This window comes from Pteropus alecto, unplaced genomic scaffold, assembly GCF_000325575.1.
Source record: "Pteropus alecto unplaced genomic scaffold, ASM32557v1 scaffold40, whole genome shotgun sequence".
Classification (NCBI taxonomy): Eukaryota; Metazoa; Chordata; class Mammalia; order Chiroptera; family Pteropodidae; genus Pteropus; species Pteropus alecto.
In genome coordinates, this window is record NW_006431919.1 from 20,474,279 (window position 1) to 20,490,910 (window position 16,632).

Here is a 16,632-nt window from a genome sequence, read left to right on the forward strand (position 1 = left end):
TTCTTTGATTTCCAATGTAAAATTGAAGGAACCTAGTTGTGGCGAAAGAAGAAATAAGAACCTTGGCTATTGGAATTAAGTGTTCAGAATACTTTTTAAAAATTCTACTTGAAGAAAAAGTAAAGTTTGAGTAGATGCAGTTTCAGGTTTGACACTGGAACTCTTTTGTTTATACTGTACTATTTGTAAATAACATTACTGTTATTTCAAGTGACAGACCCAAACATAGGCTTGGATTTATAATTCTTAAAAATTGAAATATCTTCATCCAGTTATAGATACCGGAAATTTCTGTTGTAAATCTTAAACATAGTCTTGGTATACAACTTTATATTCTCTAAGTTGGAAAAATGCTGATATTATTTGACTATTAACTCTTTGTAGATACTTAATAAGAAACCAGAATCTGGGGCCTACCTCCAGTGAAGCACGTGGTTTCTCCCAACAAGGCAGAGAAAACTGAGATTTTCTTAAGAGAGGAAGAAAAATGTCGAGTGGGTAGATTACAGATAAGATCTTGGAACTAAAGAGGCCTCATAGCAGTTATAATTTTACCCCTTTGGTTCTTATTGATTTTCATTCTTCTAATTTTTGTCAGAGTAAAGCAAGAAAATGTTTCAAAGTCAAACTACAGAAAGACTTAATTAAAAGCAATAATCCTCTCCTCCTCATCCCCAGCTACTGTTTCCCAGAAGCAACCGTTTTTTTCCACTTATAACGGATTTGTTTCTCTTAACTTTTCCACTAGGAAATAGAACACACACAAAGAAGTTTCACCCCAAACTAAACTTAGGCCTGTGCCTAAACTATCTAAATAGAGTCATTCAGTGTATATTTTATGTCTGGGTTCCTTCATTCAACCATTTTGTTTAAAATATCCATCCATGTGGTATGTGTAATGGCTTCATTTTTGCTGCTGTATAGGTTTTAATTGTATGAACATACCACAGTGTATTTGTCCATTCCATCATTGATGTGAGTCTTTCTCAGTTTTTGGCTCTTAGAAATAATGCTGCTGTGAACATTTTTGTCATAGACCTGGTACATGTAAGCATACATTTCTGTGATACAGATTCTGGCAGTGGGTTGTTGGGTCTTTAGGGGACATAGATCTTCCACTGTAAGTGATGAAGTCAGGCCTTTTTTGCACAGTTACATTCCCACCAACAGTGCCCAGGGGTTTCCTGTCCTCCACATCCTCAGCAACACTGATAATTTGTTGTCCGATAATATATTCTGACAGGTGTGAAGTGATAGCTCATTGTGGTTTTGATTTGCAGTTCCCTAATTAGTGAGATTGAGCACCTTTTCACAAACCTGTTAACTTTCTGAATACCTTACTTGGAAAAAAGTATTTAGGTCCTTTGCCCATTTTTAAATTGATTATGTGTATTTTTGGTATTGAGTTGTATGAGTTCTTTATATATTTTAGATTTTAACCCCTTATCAGATAATATAATTTGCAAATATTTCCTCCCATTCTATAGATTGCTGTAATTGAGTTTTTAAGTGTACTTTTGTTTTTTATATATCTGATGTTTTTGATCCTTTATTCCTTTTTTATATGTTCTTTTGCAGTGATTGGGTTTTTTAATTATTCCATTTTTTTCTTTTCTATTAGCTTTTTAGTTATACATTAGTTTTCTTTTTAGTATTTTCACCATAAGCTTAGAATGCTACCTTGACCAGATATGTGGGAAGAGTTTTCATACTCCCCATTATTAATGTTCTTTTTTCTTTTTCAGTCTCTTTGGAACAGATAGTCACCATGTTTAGATATTAGCAAGCACATCTGTGCGTGTCGGCATTCGAAGATGGCAGAGGGCAGTAACAATGAAGAGGTGATTCACTTCAACGGCTTTCACTGCCACCAGGGACAAGGTACCTGTTCTCTCGCACTTTCACCCTTTCATCATTGCTTTTCCCTAAGTCCTGCAGTTATAGCATCTTTGAAATGAACCTGTTTTGTACCATGTAGAACCCAGAGACATTTCATTTTTAGACTTCAGAACATCAGATGTAAATGGACTCATCAAATGGTGATATCTGCTGAATGAAGTTTCTTAAGAATCTTCCATCATAAGTAGATAAATAAGCCATTAATTAGCAGGCTAAAAAGAGCTGTGAATGTGTAGTCACGGGATCTTAAGAGGCGGGAGTATGAGAACAGTGGCATGTCTCTGTTTTTGAAGGAATGGTGACTCCTCCAGGCCTGTGGGATCTAAAAGTGCTAAGGGTGCTGCTAAAGCATTTTTAACCCCCTTACGGTGCTTAATTTCTTCTTCTTCTTTTTTTTCTCCCCCAGAAAGTTCTGTTTTAGCCTTACAGGGAATTTTGGGATATATATTTTTTCATTTTATGGTGTTATATATTTGAGGAAATTCTTTGATTCATAAAAAAAGGAGCTTGCATTTCTATAACTTCATTCCTGAATGTGTATGAAATTTCCTGTGAAATCGTAATTCACATTTATACATGAGCTAAAAGGGAAAATTTTATGCTGATGAGTAGGAAAAGATCATTTTTTGCATGTATAAATTACGTGGAAGAGGTTGTACCAGTTTTTTTCCATTGATAATATTTTGTGCTTATGAAGATGACTTGTTTTTCAGCAGAGGGTAAATTAGATATATTTGGTGTTTATAGCAAAAACAATTTTATTAGACAAATAAATTGAGAAAAATAAAATTGCTTAAGCTCTGCAAATTATGAGTACTACAAAAGAATACTGATTCTTTTTTTTATAATTTCATTAATAGTGTTTTCTTACTTGGTGGTGATCGTAGCTATAATTTGTGATTCAGAAAATTTTAAATTGTAGTTATAATTTCTACATATGATCATTTACAAATTTTCTGAACAAGTATATCAAATTAATGTTGCAGTTGTTTTTTAATTGGGTCTTAAATATACTTGAACATTTCTTTAAGAACACCCAATTCCCTTTTGGAAATTATTGACTTTGGAAGGTTTCTTTGGTTTTGTTTTGTTCTTAAAGATCTAATGTATCTGCCTTTTGTCACTAGACAATTTCATATGAATGGAAGCATACAGTATATTCTTCGTGCCTGAATTCTTCTGCCCAACATAATTATTTTCAAGATTCATTCATGTTATTGCATGTATAAATAATTCAGTCTATTTTAATTGTTGAATAATATTCACCTAGAATTCTATACCCAGTTAAAATAGGCTTAAAAATGAAGGTAATATAAAGAAAGGTTAATAGCACAGGAACGAAAACAGATGCGTTATGCAAATAGTAGCTTAAAAAAAGGCTGATATGTCTACATATTATCAGATAAAATAGACATTCCAGCCAGAAGTATTAATAAGGATAAAGAGTTCATAATGATAGAAAGATAAAAGCACTGGAAAGCTGAAACAGTTCTAAAAATATATGCAAAGCAAAAATTGGCAGAACTGAAAGAAGAACAAATCTGCATGGGAGATTCGAACTTGTTTCCTTCAATAACTGAGAAAGAGCAAAAGCATACAAACATTTGTATGAATACAGAATATCGGAAGATACAATCAACAAACTTGACATAACATACATATATAGAATATTGTACCCAGTACATTTACCAAAATTGACCATATGTTGAACCACAAAATAAGTTTCAAGTTTCAGAGGAGTGAAATCACATAATGTTTTCTAACTACACTGGAATTAAGCCATAAATCAATTACAGAAATATAGTTAGAAAATCCCTGTATGTGTGGAAAATAGGAATGCACTCTAGAACAGCCCGTAGTTCAAAGAAGCAATCACAATGAAAATTATCAAATATGTTGAATTGCATGATAATGAAAATGCAATTCTATTAGAGTTTATGAGATGCATCCAATGTCATGTTTTGAAGAAACTTAATAGGTTCATAAAACAAAAACTAAAAGTCAAGAAAACTAAAACGTATATGTTGGATAAGAAGTAAAGCTGAGAAATTAATAATCTAAACTGGGGCTCAGCAGCCTTAGAGCCGGATAGTCACTATTTTAGCCTTGCAGATCATATAGTCTCTGCTGCAACTGCTCAGGTGTGCCACTGTACTGTGAAAGCAGCTATAGATAAATATATAAATGAACAAGCGTGGCTATGTCCCTATAAGGACATTATACACTGCTGGTGGGAGTGTAAATTGGCACATACAATTTGGAAAATTGTTTAGTGTTGTCTACTAAAATTGAACATGCACTTTCCCTGTGACTCAGCACTTCCACTCCTAGAGTGTACCCAACTGAAAATGAGTATACTCATTTTAGTAGACATGTACAAGAATGTTCATAACAGCATTATCCAAAATAGCCAAGACTAGAACCAATTCAAGTGTTCATCAACAGAAGAAGAAATAATTATTTATGATATAATCATATAGAGCATTATATACAGCAGAGAGAACTACTGTGACATACAGCAGCATGGACATATCTCAGATATGTTATTTGAAAGAAAGCCAGAAATAGTGTATACTCAAAAACAAGCAAAACTAATCTGGGGAGCTAGGCTACTCATGTGCTAGAGGTGGGCTTTTAGTATTAATTCATGGAGCTACACACTTGATTCATAGACTTTACTCTGTTATACTTTTTTAAAGTATATTTTAAAAGCTAATGTATTTATACATGATGTATTGGGAAATATCTTAACCATTGAGTTTTACTGTAAGATAATAGGTTTCAAACCAACTTTTTCATTGGGCCCCCAGTGTTGTTTTCTGTAAGTGTCTTTTTCTTAGGCTCATTCTTTCAGAGAAGAGTCTAGAGTTTCCTGCATATGAAATCTAAAACTCTGCCGGCATTCAGAGAACCAAGCCACAGAAGGCAGCTGGGGTCTTTTTCATTATGCCATTTCAGTGGCACCCCTTTCCTCTCTTGACCCCAGGCCTGGTGTCTGGTCCTCTCTGCCTCAGAGTCTCTTTAGAATGGACCTCCACAGGGTAGGTCTTCTGGAGTGGCTAACCGAGGAGCTTGGCAAATCCTCTTCCCAAAGTCAATGATAAAGTTAAACAAGATTGTCAAAAACTACCATTTAAGACTGGAAGTGACCAAAGATATGTTTATTCAAGAACATCTAGGATTCTGCAGCGTGAATTAGGCCAGCTCTGGTTGGCTTCCCCCTCTGCAGGCTGAGTTTGAACCTCCTCCACTCTGCTAGAGTTCTTGGCAGCTGTCATCTTCTTTCCTCTTTTTTATTAAGGCAAGGCAACCCTTGGTTGACCTCACAGATTGCAAAGATCTTGTCAGCTTATAATCCCTCATTTTTTACGCCTACAGCACCTGGTCTTCCTAGATGGTCTCCCATCCAAGTACTGACCAGGCCTAACCCTGCTTAGCTTCCGAGATCAGATGGGATTGGGCTTGTTCAGAGTAGCATGGCTGTAGACTTTTCTCCTTTCCTCTTTTTTGTGTATTTGAGAGGTTATACTTCAGGAGGTGATGGTGACGGTCACTTAAATTCATTCTGCCAGGTTTAACCAGAGTCCTCTATCATGTACTTCCCAGGCCTTCAGTTCAGTTGGTTGTTATCAGTCTACTGTGTAGGTTGCAAGGGACTTGAAATTAGATACCTTTACTATGTGTCAAATATTGTGATAAACAAGCATTCTATGTGAGCTTTCTCAACGAATACAACTACTTGAGGCAGGCACCATTGTTAACCTTTTTTTAACATTAAGGAAATGGATGCGTAAAGAAATTAGATAACAGCATCAAGTAGCTAGCATGGTGGAGCTGAGTTTGCACCTAGGCAGTCTGACTTTAGATCCCACAGACTTACCTGTGTTAAACTGCTGTCCCTCGCATTACTACAGCTCTGTTACAGGAGTGAAATGAGATAATTGATTTTAAATTGCTTTTCAGATTGTTAGGTGCCATAAAAATATGAGGCATTAACCTTGACAAAGACGTTAGAGCTTTAATGAAGGAACTTCAAAATTTGTAATGTGATGTCTCATTTCTTTTTTCTTTTTAACTTTTTTATTCCTAGGATACTTAATGTATTTTCTCTTCATTGCCTATTTTAGCTTTAACATTCCCATGGAACCAGATAGGAAAAATATTAGTTTGTGTTTTTCAGTAATTCATATCAAACATGATCCATTTTCAAACAGATCAAAGAAGTTGGAGACCTTGAACAGAATTGCTATATCTAGGTGGTTCATTTAACTCTAGTTATATTTAAAAGGAAACTAGGAAAGTTAAATTGTTTACTGTCATAGATGCTAATCGAGTGTTTGGCTAAAACACAGAAATATATATAAATGATACTTAAGATTTATGTCTAAGATGAGCAAATTTTAATATTTTAAATATTAAATGAAAATTTTACTATTTTTGAGTGAAAGTTTTTCAGACCTATCAGTTTGAATAACAGTGTTTTATTCCCTGGGAGAATTGGAGATGAGGTGGAAGGCCATGATTTAACTTTTAAGAAATTGGCAGTCAGGACAAGACGATTTCATCAACAGATTTCTCTAATCTCATATAAGGAGACGTTGATAATCTTGAGCATAATAGTTGTCAGATTTTCTCAAGTGTTTTTTGCAATGTATTATTGGAAAAGATCAGGATAGAAACATGGCTCTTAACGCTTAGGTTCAGATGCTGCTTGTGGAGATAAGTTAACTCACCAGCAGCCATGAACTTGGCTTTCAGTTTGACTCTTTGCATGCCAAAGCTAAATTAAAGGACTGAATGTGGTTGCACCCACCTCTTGGTGACAGTGTTTTCTGCCTACCTTTAGACTGGATCGGTCTCAGAGATGGACCCATCACCATATCCGACGACTCTGATGAGGAAGGGGTTCCAATGCTGGTCACCCCAGCTCCTCAGCAACATGACGAAGAGGACCTGGATGATGATGTCATCCTGACGGAAGTGAGTTTTCTTAAACTTACCGTGATGAGGCATTATTGCAAGTTAGCGATCTGGTTCTTCAGCTACTCAGTGGAGGGTGTCGGGGCCTTGTGAACAGCTGAGAGCAGCGCTTGTGCTGCGCATCGCTTGCCCTTGTTCTGCTGCTGAGAACAGCCCCCTTCCACCCTGCCTGAGGTCCCCTTAGCGTTAGGAGCCGTATGTTTGGGTCTGTTTCTGGACTTCTCTGCACTGTTGCTCTGTCTGACTGTTCATGTACTAGTCCATGCTCATCTCCCCTTATTATTATACATTTTTCAGAATCATCCTTGATATTTATAATATTGACCCTTTCTAAGAACAATTTTTGTTATTTAAAAGTTGGTTTTTGTATTCATACTCAAGTCACCTTATTTTTAATGTCTCATCATTTTTTTCAGTTGACCCTCATAATTTCTCAAGGGGTCGTGTCTGATCTATCTGCAGATGATAAACTTACTTTCTTTTCAGTTTTTATACCTTCTCTTGTCTAATTTTATAAGTGATACCTCCTCAAAAATTTTAAGTAATAATAGTAATGGGAATAAGAAAAATAGCCACTAATATAAATGGGAATGCTTTAATATTTCTTCACTAAGTATGGTGGTGGCTTTTTGCTCGAGATAACATTTTTTAAAATTATGTTAAGGAAGTAGCCATCTACTTTATTTCAAGTTTTTAATGCATGAATGTACAATTCTATCAAATTCAATTTTAGCATCTATGGAGATGATCATATAATTTTTCTTCTTTGATTTGTTAATGTAAATTATTCTGTTTCTAGATAGACTCCACTTGGTGGTAGTATTGTAGTTGGTAGGTTCTATTTGCTAAGATTCTATTTAGGGTTTTCTCCGTAGATCTTATAATCAAGATTGGCCCATGGGTGCTATCCTTGACAGATTTTTTATAAACATGATTCTGATTCTGACTTTATGAAGAATTGAGAAGTTTCTTTCTTTTTCTATAGTCTGATAATAATATTTTAAATAACATTTTAAATAATATTTTAAATAACAACAACAACAACAAAAAAAAAACATTAAAAAACGTTAACTTCCTTAAAGATTTGGTAGAATTATCCCTAAAGGCATCTAAGCTGTTGCTTTTTGTGAAGGACAGTTCTTTGAAACTCTCAGCTTCCTCCAAGGTAATTAACATGTTTAGATCAATATCAGTTTTCAATATCAGTTTTATTCACTGATATTTTCCTAGAAAATCACTTATTTCCTCAAGGTTTTTTAATATATTTAATAGAAATGTACAACTTAGCTTGCTGGTCTTTCTTCTGCCTCTAAATTTATGATGGCTTCATTTTCCTTTTCTATTTTGTGTGCTTTGTATTTTTTCCCCTTTTTTCTTGATTTGATGAGCTAATCATTTTCTTCCTTCGTCACCTTGTTCTCTTCCTTTCTCCTTTACCACAGAACAGCTTCTGAGATTTATTTTGTAATGTTACCATTTGTTTCCTTACTTGTTTTTGCATTTGTCTTTATTAATTCTTTCTTTCTGCTTTAGCATATTCAACATAACTTCTTTGGCATTTATTTTATGGTCCTTTTATTAAGTTCTTGAGTTATTCATCCTGTATTTGTTCTTTTATGTTATTCTCATTACTTATTGCTATGTAATATATCACCTCAAAACTTAATTACTTAAAACAACTTAGTCATTTTATTCTCTCATGGTTTCCGTGGATCAAGAATTTGAGAAGCACTCAGCTGGGTCATTCTGGCTTGGAATCTCCATGTGGCCGTGGTCAGAGGTGATGGGGCTGGGACAGAGGGAGAGTGGAGGCTGGCAGGCATTGCTTTCTTCAAGGCTTCTACATGGGATCTCTCTTTCAAAATTGAGATAAATAAACACACAATACAAGTCATCCATTTAAGGTATACAGTTCAGTGGTTTTTAGCGTATTCACAGAATTTTATAACCATTAACACAATTTTAGAACATTTTTATTATCCTCCCAAAAAACTCTATGCCCATTAGCAGTGACTCCCCATTTCCCACCTCCAATCTCTGCCCTCCCCCACCCTAGGCAACCACTAATCTTTCTATCTCTGTATATTTGACTCACGCACATTTCAAATAAATGGAATCACAATCTTTTATAACTGGCTTCTTAGTGTATTTTCAAGGTTCATTCATGCAGTACATGTATCATCAGTACTTCATTCCTTTTTTTAAACAGCTTATTGAGATATAATTTATATAGCATACATCCCTTTAAAGTGTACAGTTCAGTGACTTTTGGTATATCTAAACAGAATTGTGCGTCCATCATCACTGTTAAATTTAGACCATTTTTATTACCCCCCAAAAGAAATCCTATTCCCTTTATCTGTCATTCCTCAATCCTCCTATCCTGACCAACGCTAATAACCACTGATCTTTCTTTATAACGATTTCTAGTCCTCTGCTGAAGTTCTCAATCTAGTCTTTTATTTCCTTAAACATGCTAAATAAGCATGTTATTATTTTAGAATCCATATCCGGTGACTTCACTATCTGAAACCTCTGTAGATTTGTTTCTCTTGTCTGCTACTTCTCTTGGTTGGGTTTTCTATTATGTTGCATCCGCTTCTTATGTGCCTAGTTATTTTTTATTGAATAATAGTCATCGTTCTGTATGAAAAATTTGAGATTCTAGATGATGTTAGATCTTTCTTTAGAAATGGCCCACTTTTGTGTCTCAAAGTTTACAGGACCAGTAATCTCAGATTCATAGATTTAAACTGTCCAAACTAGGATTCAGTTTCTGAGAGGTATTTCCAGTTTACCTTTATTCAGTGGAGTAGCCCTTCAAGGACTCACATTAGAGCTTGAGATTTACCAGCATCCTGGCCCTTGGTGAATTCTGAATTCCAGTTTTTGTGCCCATAGCTCCTCAGTAAGAATATCAAAGGATTTGTTCATCTTCTCATTCTTTAGCCAGGTCTAGAATTGGCAAATGCATCTGTAGGGGGAAAGTATCCTAATGTGGGGCTCATACTGCTGGATTTCTTCCTCCTGGATCCTGTCCCCCTATATCTGAGTCTGTCAAATAGATGTTTTGGTTTTGGTTTTGCCTTGATATTTTGACCAGGTTTTCTGCTTTTCCCCCAATAAAAGGACTGATCTGAGTGATCTAGCATGCCATTACTGGAGTCAGAAGTCCACATTTGTGTGTTTACCTACGAGCTTTCTGAATCACTATGTTCCAATAATTCTTGATTATATAGTTGATTATGTAGTTGGGTTTTGCTTAGTGGTTCTATTTAAAGAGACTTCAATTTAGTAGGTGAATTGATCTTATTTATATTTATTAATGTGACTATTATAGTTTGTCTTTAGTTCTTTCATAGTATTTAATATGCTTTATGTTTTTATTGTTTTTAAAAATAACCTTTCACTATATCACCTGCATCATTGGAGTTTTATTTTTATTTATATTGGGAGTGTGTTCTTGCTGATTAATTTGAAAGGTTTTTATCTGTAGTTTTATTCTTACTAGTTCTTCAAGTAGTTACTTTTATACTTTAAAATGCTGTCTTAAAAAAATAATAAATAAATAAAAATGCTGTCCTTATAGATGTCATTGGATTTACCAGCTTTACATGTATTTTTTGACCCCCAGCTTCTCCACTTCCTCTCCCAACTTTTGATGGTTACCTTATTTCTATAAAACCATGACTTAAAACGTTTGTATTACATTCTCTATAGAAATCGAAACAATATGCATAAAACTGAAGTCTCTTCACCAGCCCCTTTCTCCCTGGGATTTCCCAGAGGAACTTTTGTTATCAGTGTGGCATGTATCCTTCCAGATCTTTTTCTTTGAATATGTGTGTATATGTGTATGCATATATGTGCTTTTAGATATGGTTGGTTATGTTTATGTCTGTTTCGATTTTTTTTTAAATATAAAACCCTTCTGTGTATTGTTTCGCATCTTTTCTTCACTTAAATGACATTTCTTGGTGAGCTTTCCATTTCAGGATCTATGGAGGTACCCCTTTTGGAGAGAGGGGAGTTGGAGACTTTTATAGAGCAAATAAATGATAATTTGCTTAGCTGTCTCTTAGGAACGAACTTTAAGATGTCTCCATTTCTTTTCTATGTTAGAAGCATTGTGGCAGTGAATATCCTTGTATATGCCCCTTTTAGATACATAACGGTTTGTAGAATAGATATAAAAAAGGTGATGCGAATAACACATACGGATATACATTTTTTTACTTTAATAAATAATGCCAAATTGCTCTCCAAATTTCACCAGCAGTTTTCTCATATCCTTACTAATGGCTTGATATTATCTAGCTAAAAAATTTGCTAGTCTTATGAGGGGGGTTCAGAATCTTATTTTAATTTTAATTTTGTTGATTGTTAATGAGATTTAGATTATTTTCATATGTTTATTGAACATTTCTCATTTCTTTACTGTGTTGTCACTTTTTCATTATTTACTATGCACTTTTTTTTTCGGTTTTAGTGGTCTTATGTGAAATGATAATTCAAACTATAATTCAGGCTTCAGTCTATGAATTGTTACCTTGATTCTTATAGTTAGTATAGTATGATGGAGTTTCAGTGTTAAAATAAGTGTGAAAAGTAGGTCTTGTGGACGAGGGTGTTTTTGTTTTTGTTTCTTTCCTGTCCTATCTCAGAAGCTCAATATAAATACATAAGGAGACATAGACACAGGAAAGAAATTGAATTATTATTATTAAAATTTCATTTTTTCTTAGACAAGTAAACCGCAAACATCACGACCCAATCTCATCAAACCAGCTGCCCAGTGGCAAGATCTCAAAAATTTGGGAGAAGAAAGGCCTAAAAAGTCTAGAGCAGCCTTTGAATCAAATAAGAACAGCTTTTTTTCAGTGTATAACAGCTCATTGTTTGATTCTGGGGCACAGGATGATTCTGAGGATGACTACGGTGAATTTCTGGATCTTGGGCCTCCTGGAGTTTCTGAATTCATTAAGCCAAGTAGCCAAACAAAAAGAGAACCCAAGCCTGGACCAAGTCATAACCAAGCAGCAAATGATATGGTCAAACCCAGATCAGGGCCAAAAATCATTATCTGGGGAGAAAATAGTCTTCTTTTTCCAGAAGGCAATCCTTTGCGCACTCGGAACCAGTCATCTGAAGACTCAGAGACAGAGCTGTTATCAAACCTCGGAGAATCAGCTGCCATCCTAGATGACCAGACCATCGAAGACGACTACTGGTTAGACCACCCTTATTTTCGATCTTTAAACCAGCAGGCACGTGAGATAACAAACCAGGTGGTCCCTCAGGAGCGGCAGCCAGCAGGAGAACTGGGCCCACTGTTGTATCAGCACAAGCGCCCAGGGCTGGCTTTCCCACGGCCAGAGCCCCAGCAGGATGGGATTCCGGGCCCCTCTTCTCCTCCTCCTGCCCAACCTCTGGGAGAGCTTGAAGACCAGCAGTTAGCAATAGATGACGAAGAACCAGGCCCAGCCTTTCCGCTGCCAGGATCTCAGGAGCCCAATTTGGAAAACCTTTGGGGGCAAGAAGCTGCGGAGGTAGATCAAGAAGTCGTTGCACTATTAGTGAAAGAAACAGTAAGTTGTATTTTATTAAGTAAATAATTATAGACATTAAATAGACTAAGTTTTCTTCTATTGCAAAAACGTGTGTGTGTGTGTGTGTGTGTGTGTGTGTGTGTGTGTGTGTGTGTGTACACACGTACTTCATTTCCCTAAGGAGTATCCAGCTGGATACATAGAGGAGAAGCTCTGAAAACATGAAAATTGAACTAGGATTCTTTAATCTATCCTTACCCTCTACCAAGCCCTCTGGGATTCTAGCTACAGATCACAGGTGCCCTGGTGCTGTCATAAGAGCAGTCATCCAGTTTTTAAAAAGGTATTGAGTTAACTCCAAAGTCAAATCCTTAAAGTGGGCTTATAAGATTTACCTAGAACTGCACTGTCCAATGTGGTAGCCTCATGTTACTGTTTAAGTTTAAATGTCTTGCAACAAGTAAAATTACAGTTCTGTTTCCAGTGGCACCAGTCACATTTTAAGTGCTCAATAGCCACATGAGGCTGAATGGCTGCCATATTGGAAAGCACAGAATAGAATGTTTCTGTCACTGTATAAAATCCTGTTGGATATCACTGATCCAGAAAGTAGTGAAGGGCTTTATGTCTGGGCTCGGCTGTCGTTTGCCTTTGAACAGTCTCTTAACCCTTCTTTCCCCAGGTTGCATCTGGCCCACTGGGTCATGTGCTTCTTGAGGATAGTGCTGTATTCATCTTGAGACTTCCTTTACCTAAGCAGAGATGTTCAATATTTATTGAAATAATGAAGAATGGACATGCAAAATGGGAGCAGAGGACCAGATGATCTCTAGGGACCTTTCTAGATCCCATATTTTATGTAGACAGATAAATCTGGGCACCTCGTATGGAATATTAAGCCAGACGCAAACCTGCCTTATAGCCCTTTCCTAGACTGTAGTCATTTTATATACTTTTTGCATCTGGTTTTTATTACAGTTTGAAACCATTCTAGTGGATGAAATGTAAATGTTTTTATTCCTTTCCAGGAAGCGAGATTTCCAGATGTAGCAAATGGATATATTGAGGAAATAATTCATTTGAAGAATTATTATGATTTGAATGTGTAAGTATACCACCTACCTTTTCTTTCTTTTTTATGGTGGTAAAATATACATAACAAATATTTACCATTTTAAACATTTTTAAGTGTACACTATATTTTCATTTTTGCACAGCCATCACCACCATCGGTCTCCAGAACTTCTTCATCTTCCCAAACTGACACTCTGTATTAAATACTAACTCTCCATTCCCCACTCCCTCCCTATAGCCCCTGGCACTCACCATTCTACTTTATGTCTCTGTGAATTTGACTACTTCAGGAACCTCATAAAAGTAGGATCACATAGTATTTGTCCTTCTGTGACTGGCTTATTTCACTTACCGCCTTTCCCAGGTCAGCAGCCCAGAGGAAGTCTTTTTTTCTGATTCGTGCAAACACACTGTTGGTGCCAGCAACAGCCCTGTCTTTCCACCTCGGTCCAGAGGCAGCCACTATTGCCAGTTTTTAAACCAGGACTGAATCAAGGTTTCATTGTGTATTTGTTAATATTTAGCGCCTTAATCTAGAACATACTTTTTAAAGAATGTCTTTGATTTTTTTTTCTCCAGTAGTTTTGAACATAAAAAGTTGAAAGGCTGTACAATGGACACCCATATATCCACCACCTAGATTATTATCTGGCATTCTACTGTAAAGAAGATTTTGCCTTTTTACTTCCTCCTGCTCTTTTTTTTTAAATCACTATGAATATAAGGTTTTGTATAAGTGGTGTTTTATAAACCAGTTACAATTTTTCTTTTTGATACTGAACTATCCTAAATTTGGCCAGTAGGAGGAGCCTCTTCAGATGTACCTGTGCTCTTTGGTATGACTCCATTAGCCTTTGAGCACGTCCTTACTTCCTAACGTGCCAGCTTGCCCTAGGCTTACCTTGAACTTCTCTGCCTCAAACCTAGAACCTGTCATTTCTCCAAGAAATCCAGGTTTCTTGGAACGAGGATTGATATTTATAAAGTAACATCGCTACTAGCGTGTCACTATTTCTAGGCCCTTTCAAGGGACAGACCAAAGAAATACGGTTTTTTAAATCATGAATTTATAATTTCCCATTCGGCCATTAACGTTACGGGTTTTTTTCCTCAGTCTTTCTAAGTTTTACATTTTGAGTTGTTTTTTCTTCCACTAAAAATGTAAATTCTAATAACGTTAATATATTAATTTTCTTTATCCTACAATATACATAAAATAATTTTTAAACTATAGTGCTAGTGTTACTACTAATACTAACTTTACTGAGTAAAGTGAATAATGCTTATAATTATTTTTGCAATTAGTGTATATTACACTAAGGCAAAACATTTAGAAAGTAGACCATGGTGAGTCATAGATTGATGATGGTGGTCGGTTCCGGAAATTCTGTAGCCATTATCTCATCAAATAAATAATCCCTTTGCCCCATTCTCTTTCTCATCCTGTAACACTTCTCTTCTCCCCATGTCCTCTATGCCTCTCAACCCCATCTCTCTGTCTCTGAGATACATTCCGGATTGTTTCTTCAGAGCTATCTTCCGGTTCACTAATTCTCTTTTCATGGGATGTAACCTATTAAACTCATCCGCTGTGTTTTTAATTTTAGTTTCTACATTTTTCATTTCTAGTATTTTAAAAAAATTCTTCTGGTTATTTTTCTAATGTTTTATTTTTTTGCTTGTATTTTAAATTTTTTTTAGTTCTTTAAATACAATGAACATAGCTTTTTTGTGTTCTGCATGTTTTGAGTATGTAAACCACATGATAGCTGTATTATTTTTAATTAATAAACTTTATTTTAAGAGCAGTTTTAGATTCATAGCAAAGTGGAGCAGAAACAACTCCATTTTTAAAATGAAAAATATCTCCTAGACTTCAGTTCAACTAAAAAACAACCGATTTTATTTTTATGTATCCTTTTAGTTCTTAGAATGAAAACGGTTTTTTTCAGAGAGGAAATACAGTTTGGGGTATCTTACTTATGAAATAATGTTAAGTAAGAAACATTTTCCATTTTTTTCCTTCATGGTGTTAATGATTGCCTTTAATAACAATTACTCTATTGAATTTTCCTCTTTGTTAAATATTTTGTTTGTTCATAGTTTTCACTAATGCTCTGATGAACATTATTCTGCATATAGCATTTTTAAAATTATTTACTACATGCTGAAACCCTAAATTACAATTTGGAGCCTGGGATTATAAACAAATTCATGGTCCTTGGAAATATTTTCCAGATAGCTTTCCAGCAGAGTTGTACCACTGTACGTCGCTGTTGGAAATATGTGAATTGCTTTAATAATTCCTGATAATATTGAATAATGGTGCTAGGTTTTTTTGTTGTTGTTGACTGTGCATAAAAGTAATCTAATATTTTACGTTGCATTTTTTTTTGATAATTGGCTGGATGGCATTTTTCATATGTTTGTTTACTAATTGTATTTTCCTCCTTTGTGAATTGTTAACCCTTTTTTTATTGAATTTTTTTGTTAAGGTTTTTCTGATTATGAAACATACTTGTTTATTTTAGAAAATATAAAGTATAGACGTAGCAGATTTAGTTACAGAATACTGATTTGAATAGGAAATACCAAGTGTATTTTTTAATAATTTATAGCAAATATTAAAGTAACCCTTTAGAAATTTTAGTATACCTTAATGTTACCCTCTCATTCTACAAATGAACAGATTATTTTTTATCTGCAAGATTAGTTGTCTGTGAAATATTAGTAAAATGTGACCAAATTGACAGATTCTGTGACAAGTTTGCTGTCCTGCCTCTTGGGTCTCATGTGTTTTTTCCTAGGGACCTAACTGACTAGCCTTTTGCATCATTCAGAAACAAATATTCATTCTTAAAGACATAAAAATTCTCATGAAGTCCAAAAGAAAGGGAACGTAAAGTAATTGTATTGAATTTTTTTCAGACCTACAGCCTGATTTTCCTGACAGCGCTTTCCTCTCATCCCTGGGTCTTTAAATCACTGCTAGATGTAACCAGCTGGTCATATTAGCAAGGGGGTACCTGTCCACCAGAGAACCTCCTATGATGGGACTCAACTCTTTGGCTGGTTAAGACTTTTCACTCACTCAAATTGGATCCAGACAGCAAGAAGTATCTAAGGAATA

General features: G+C 35.3%; 1 protein-coding gene and 1 non-coding gene across 3 annotated transcripts in view; one reads left to right on the forward strand and one right to left on the reverse strand.

Moving 5' to 3' along the window:
* Positions 1–1,726: 1,726 nt before the first annotated feature.
* RNF216 (ring finger protein 216) overlaps positions 1,727–16,632 on the forward strand; it is a 110,507-nt gene continuing 95,601 nt past the window's right edge. Inside the window, exons 1-4 of one of the 2 annotated variants that reach the window (XM_006906560.3) lie at positions 1,727–1,881; positions 6,746–6,879; positions 11,625–12,467; positions 13,457–13,533. In XM_006906560.3, the coding sequence (XP_006906622.1) occupies positions 1,815–1,881; positions 6,746–6,879; positions 11,625–12,467; positions 13,457–13,533 (1,121 nt within the window). In that variant the 5' untranslated portion in view covers positions 1,727–1,814. The remainder of the gene's footprint in view (positions 1,882–6,745; positions 6,880–11,624; positions 12,468–13,456; positions 13,534–16,632) is intronic. The other variant, XM_006906561.3, reaches the window with a different exon arrangement.
* Positions 5,269–5,387, reverse strand: LOC112475336. Its single transcript, XR_003044667.1, has one exon. It is a non-coding gene; the product is annotated as a 5S ribosomal RNA (ribosomal RNA).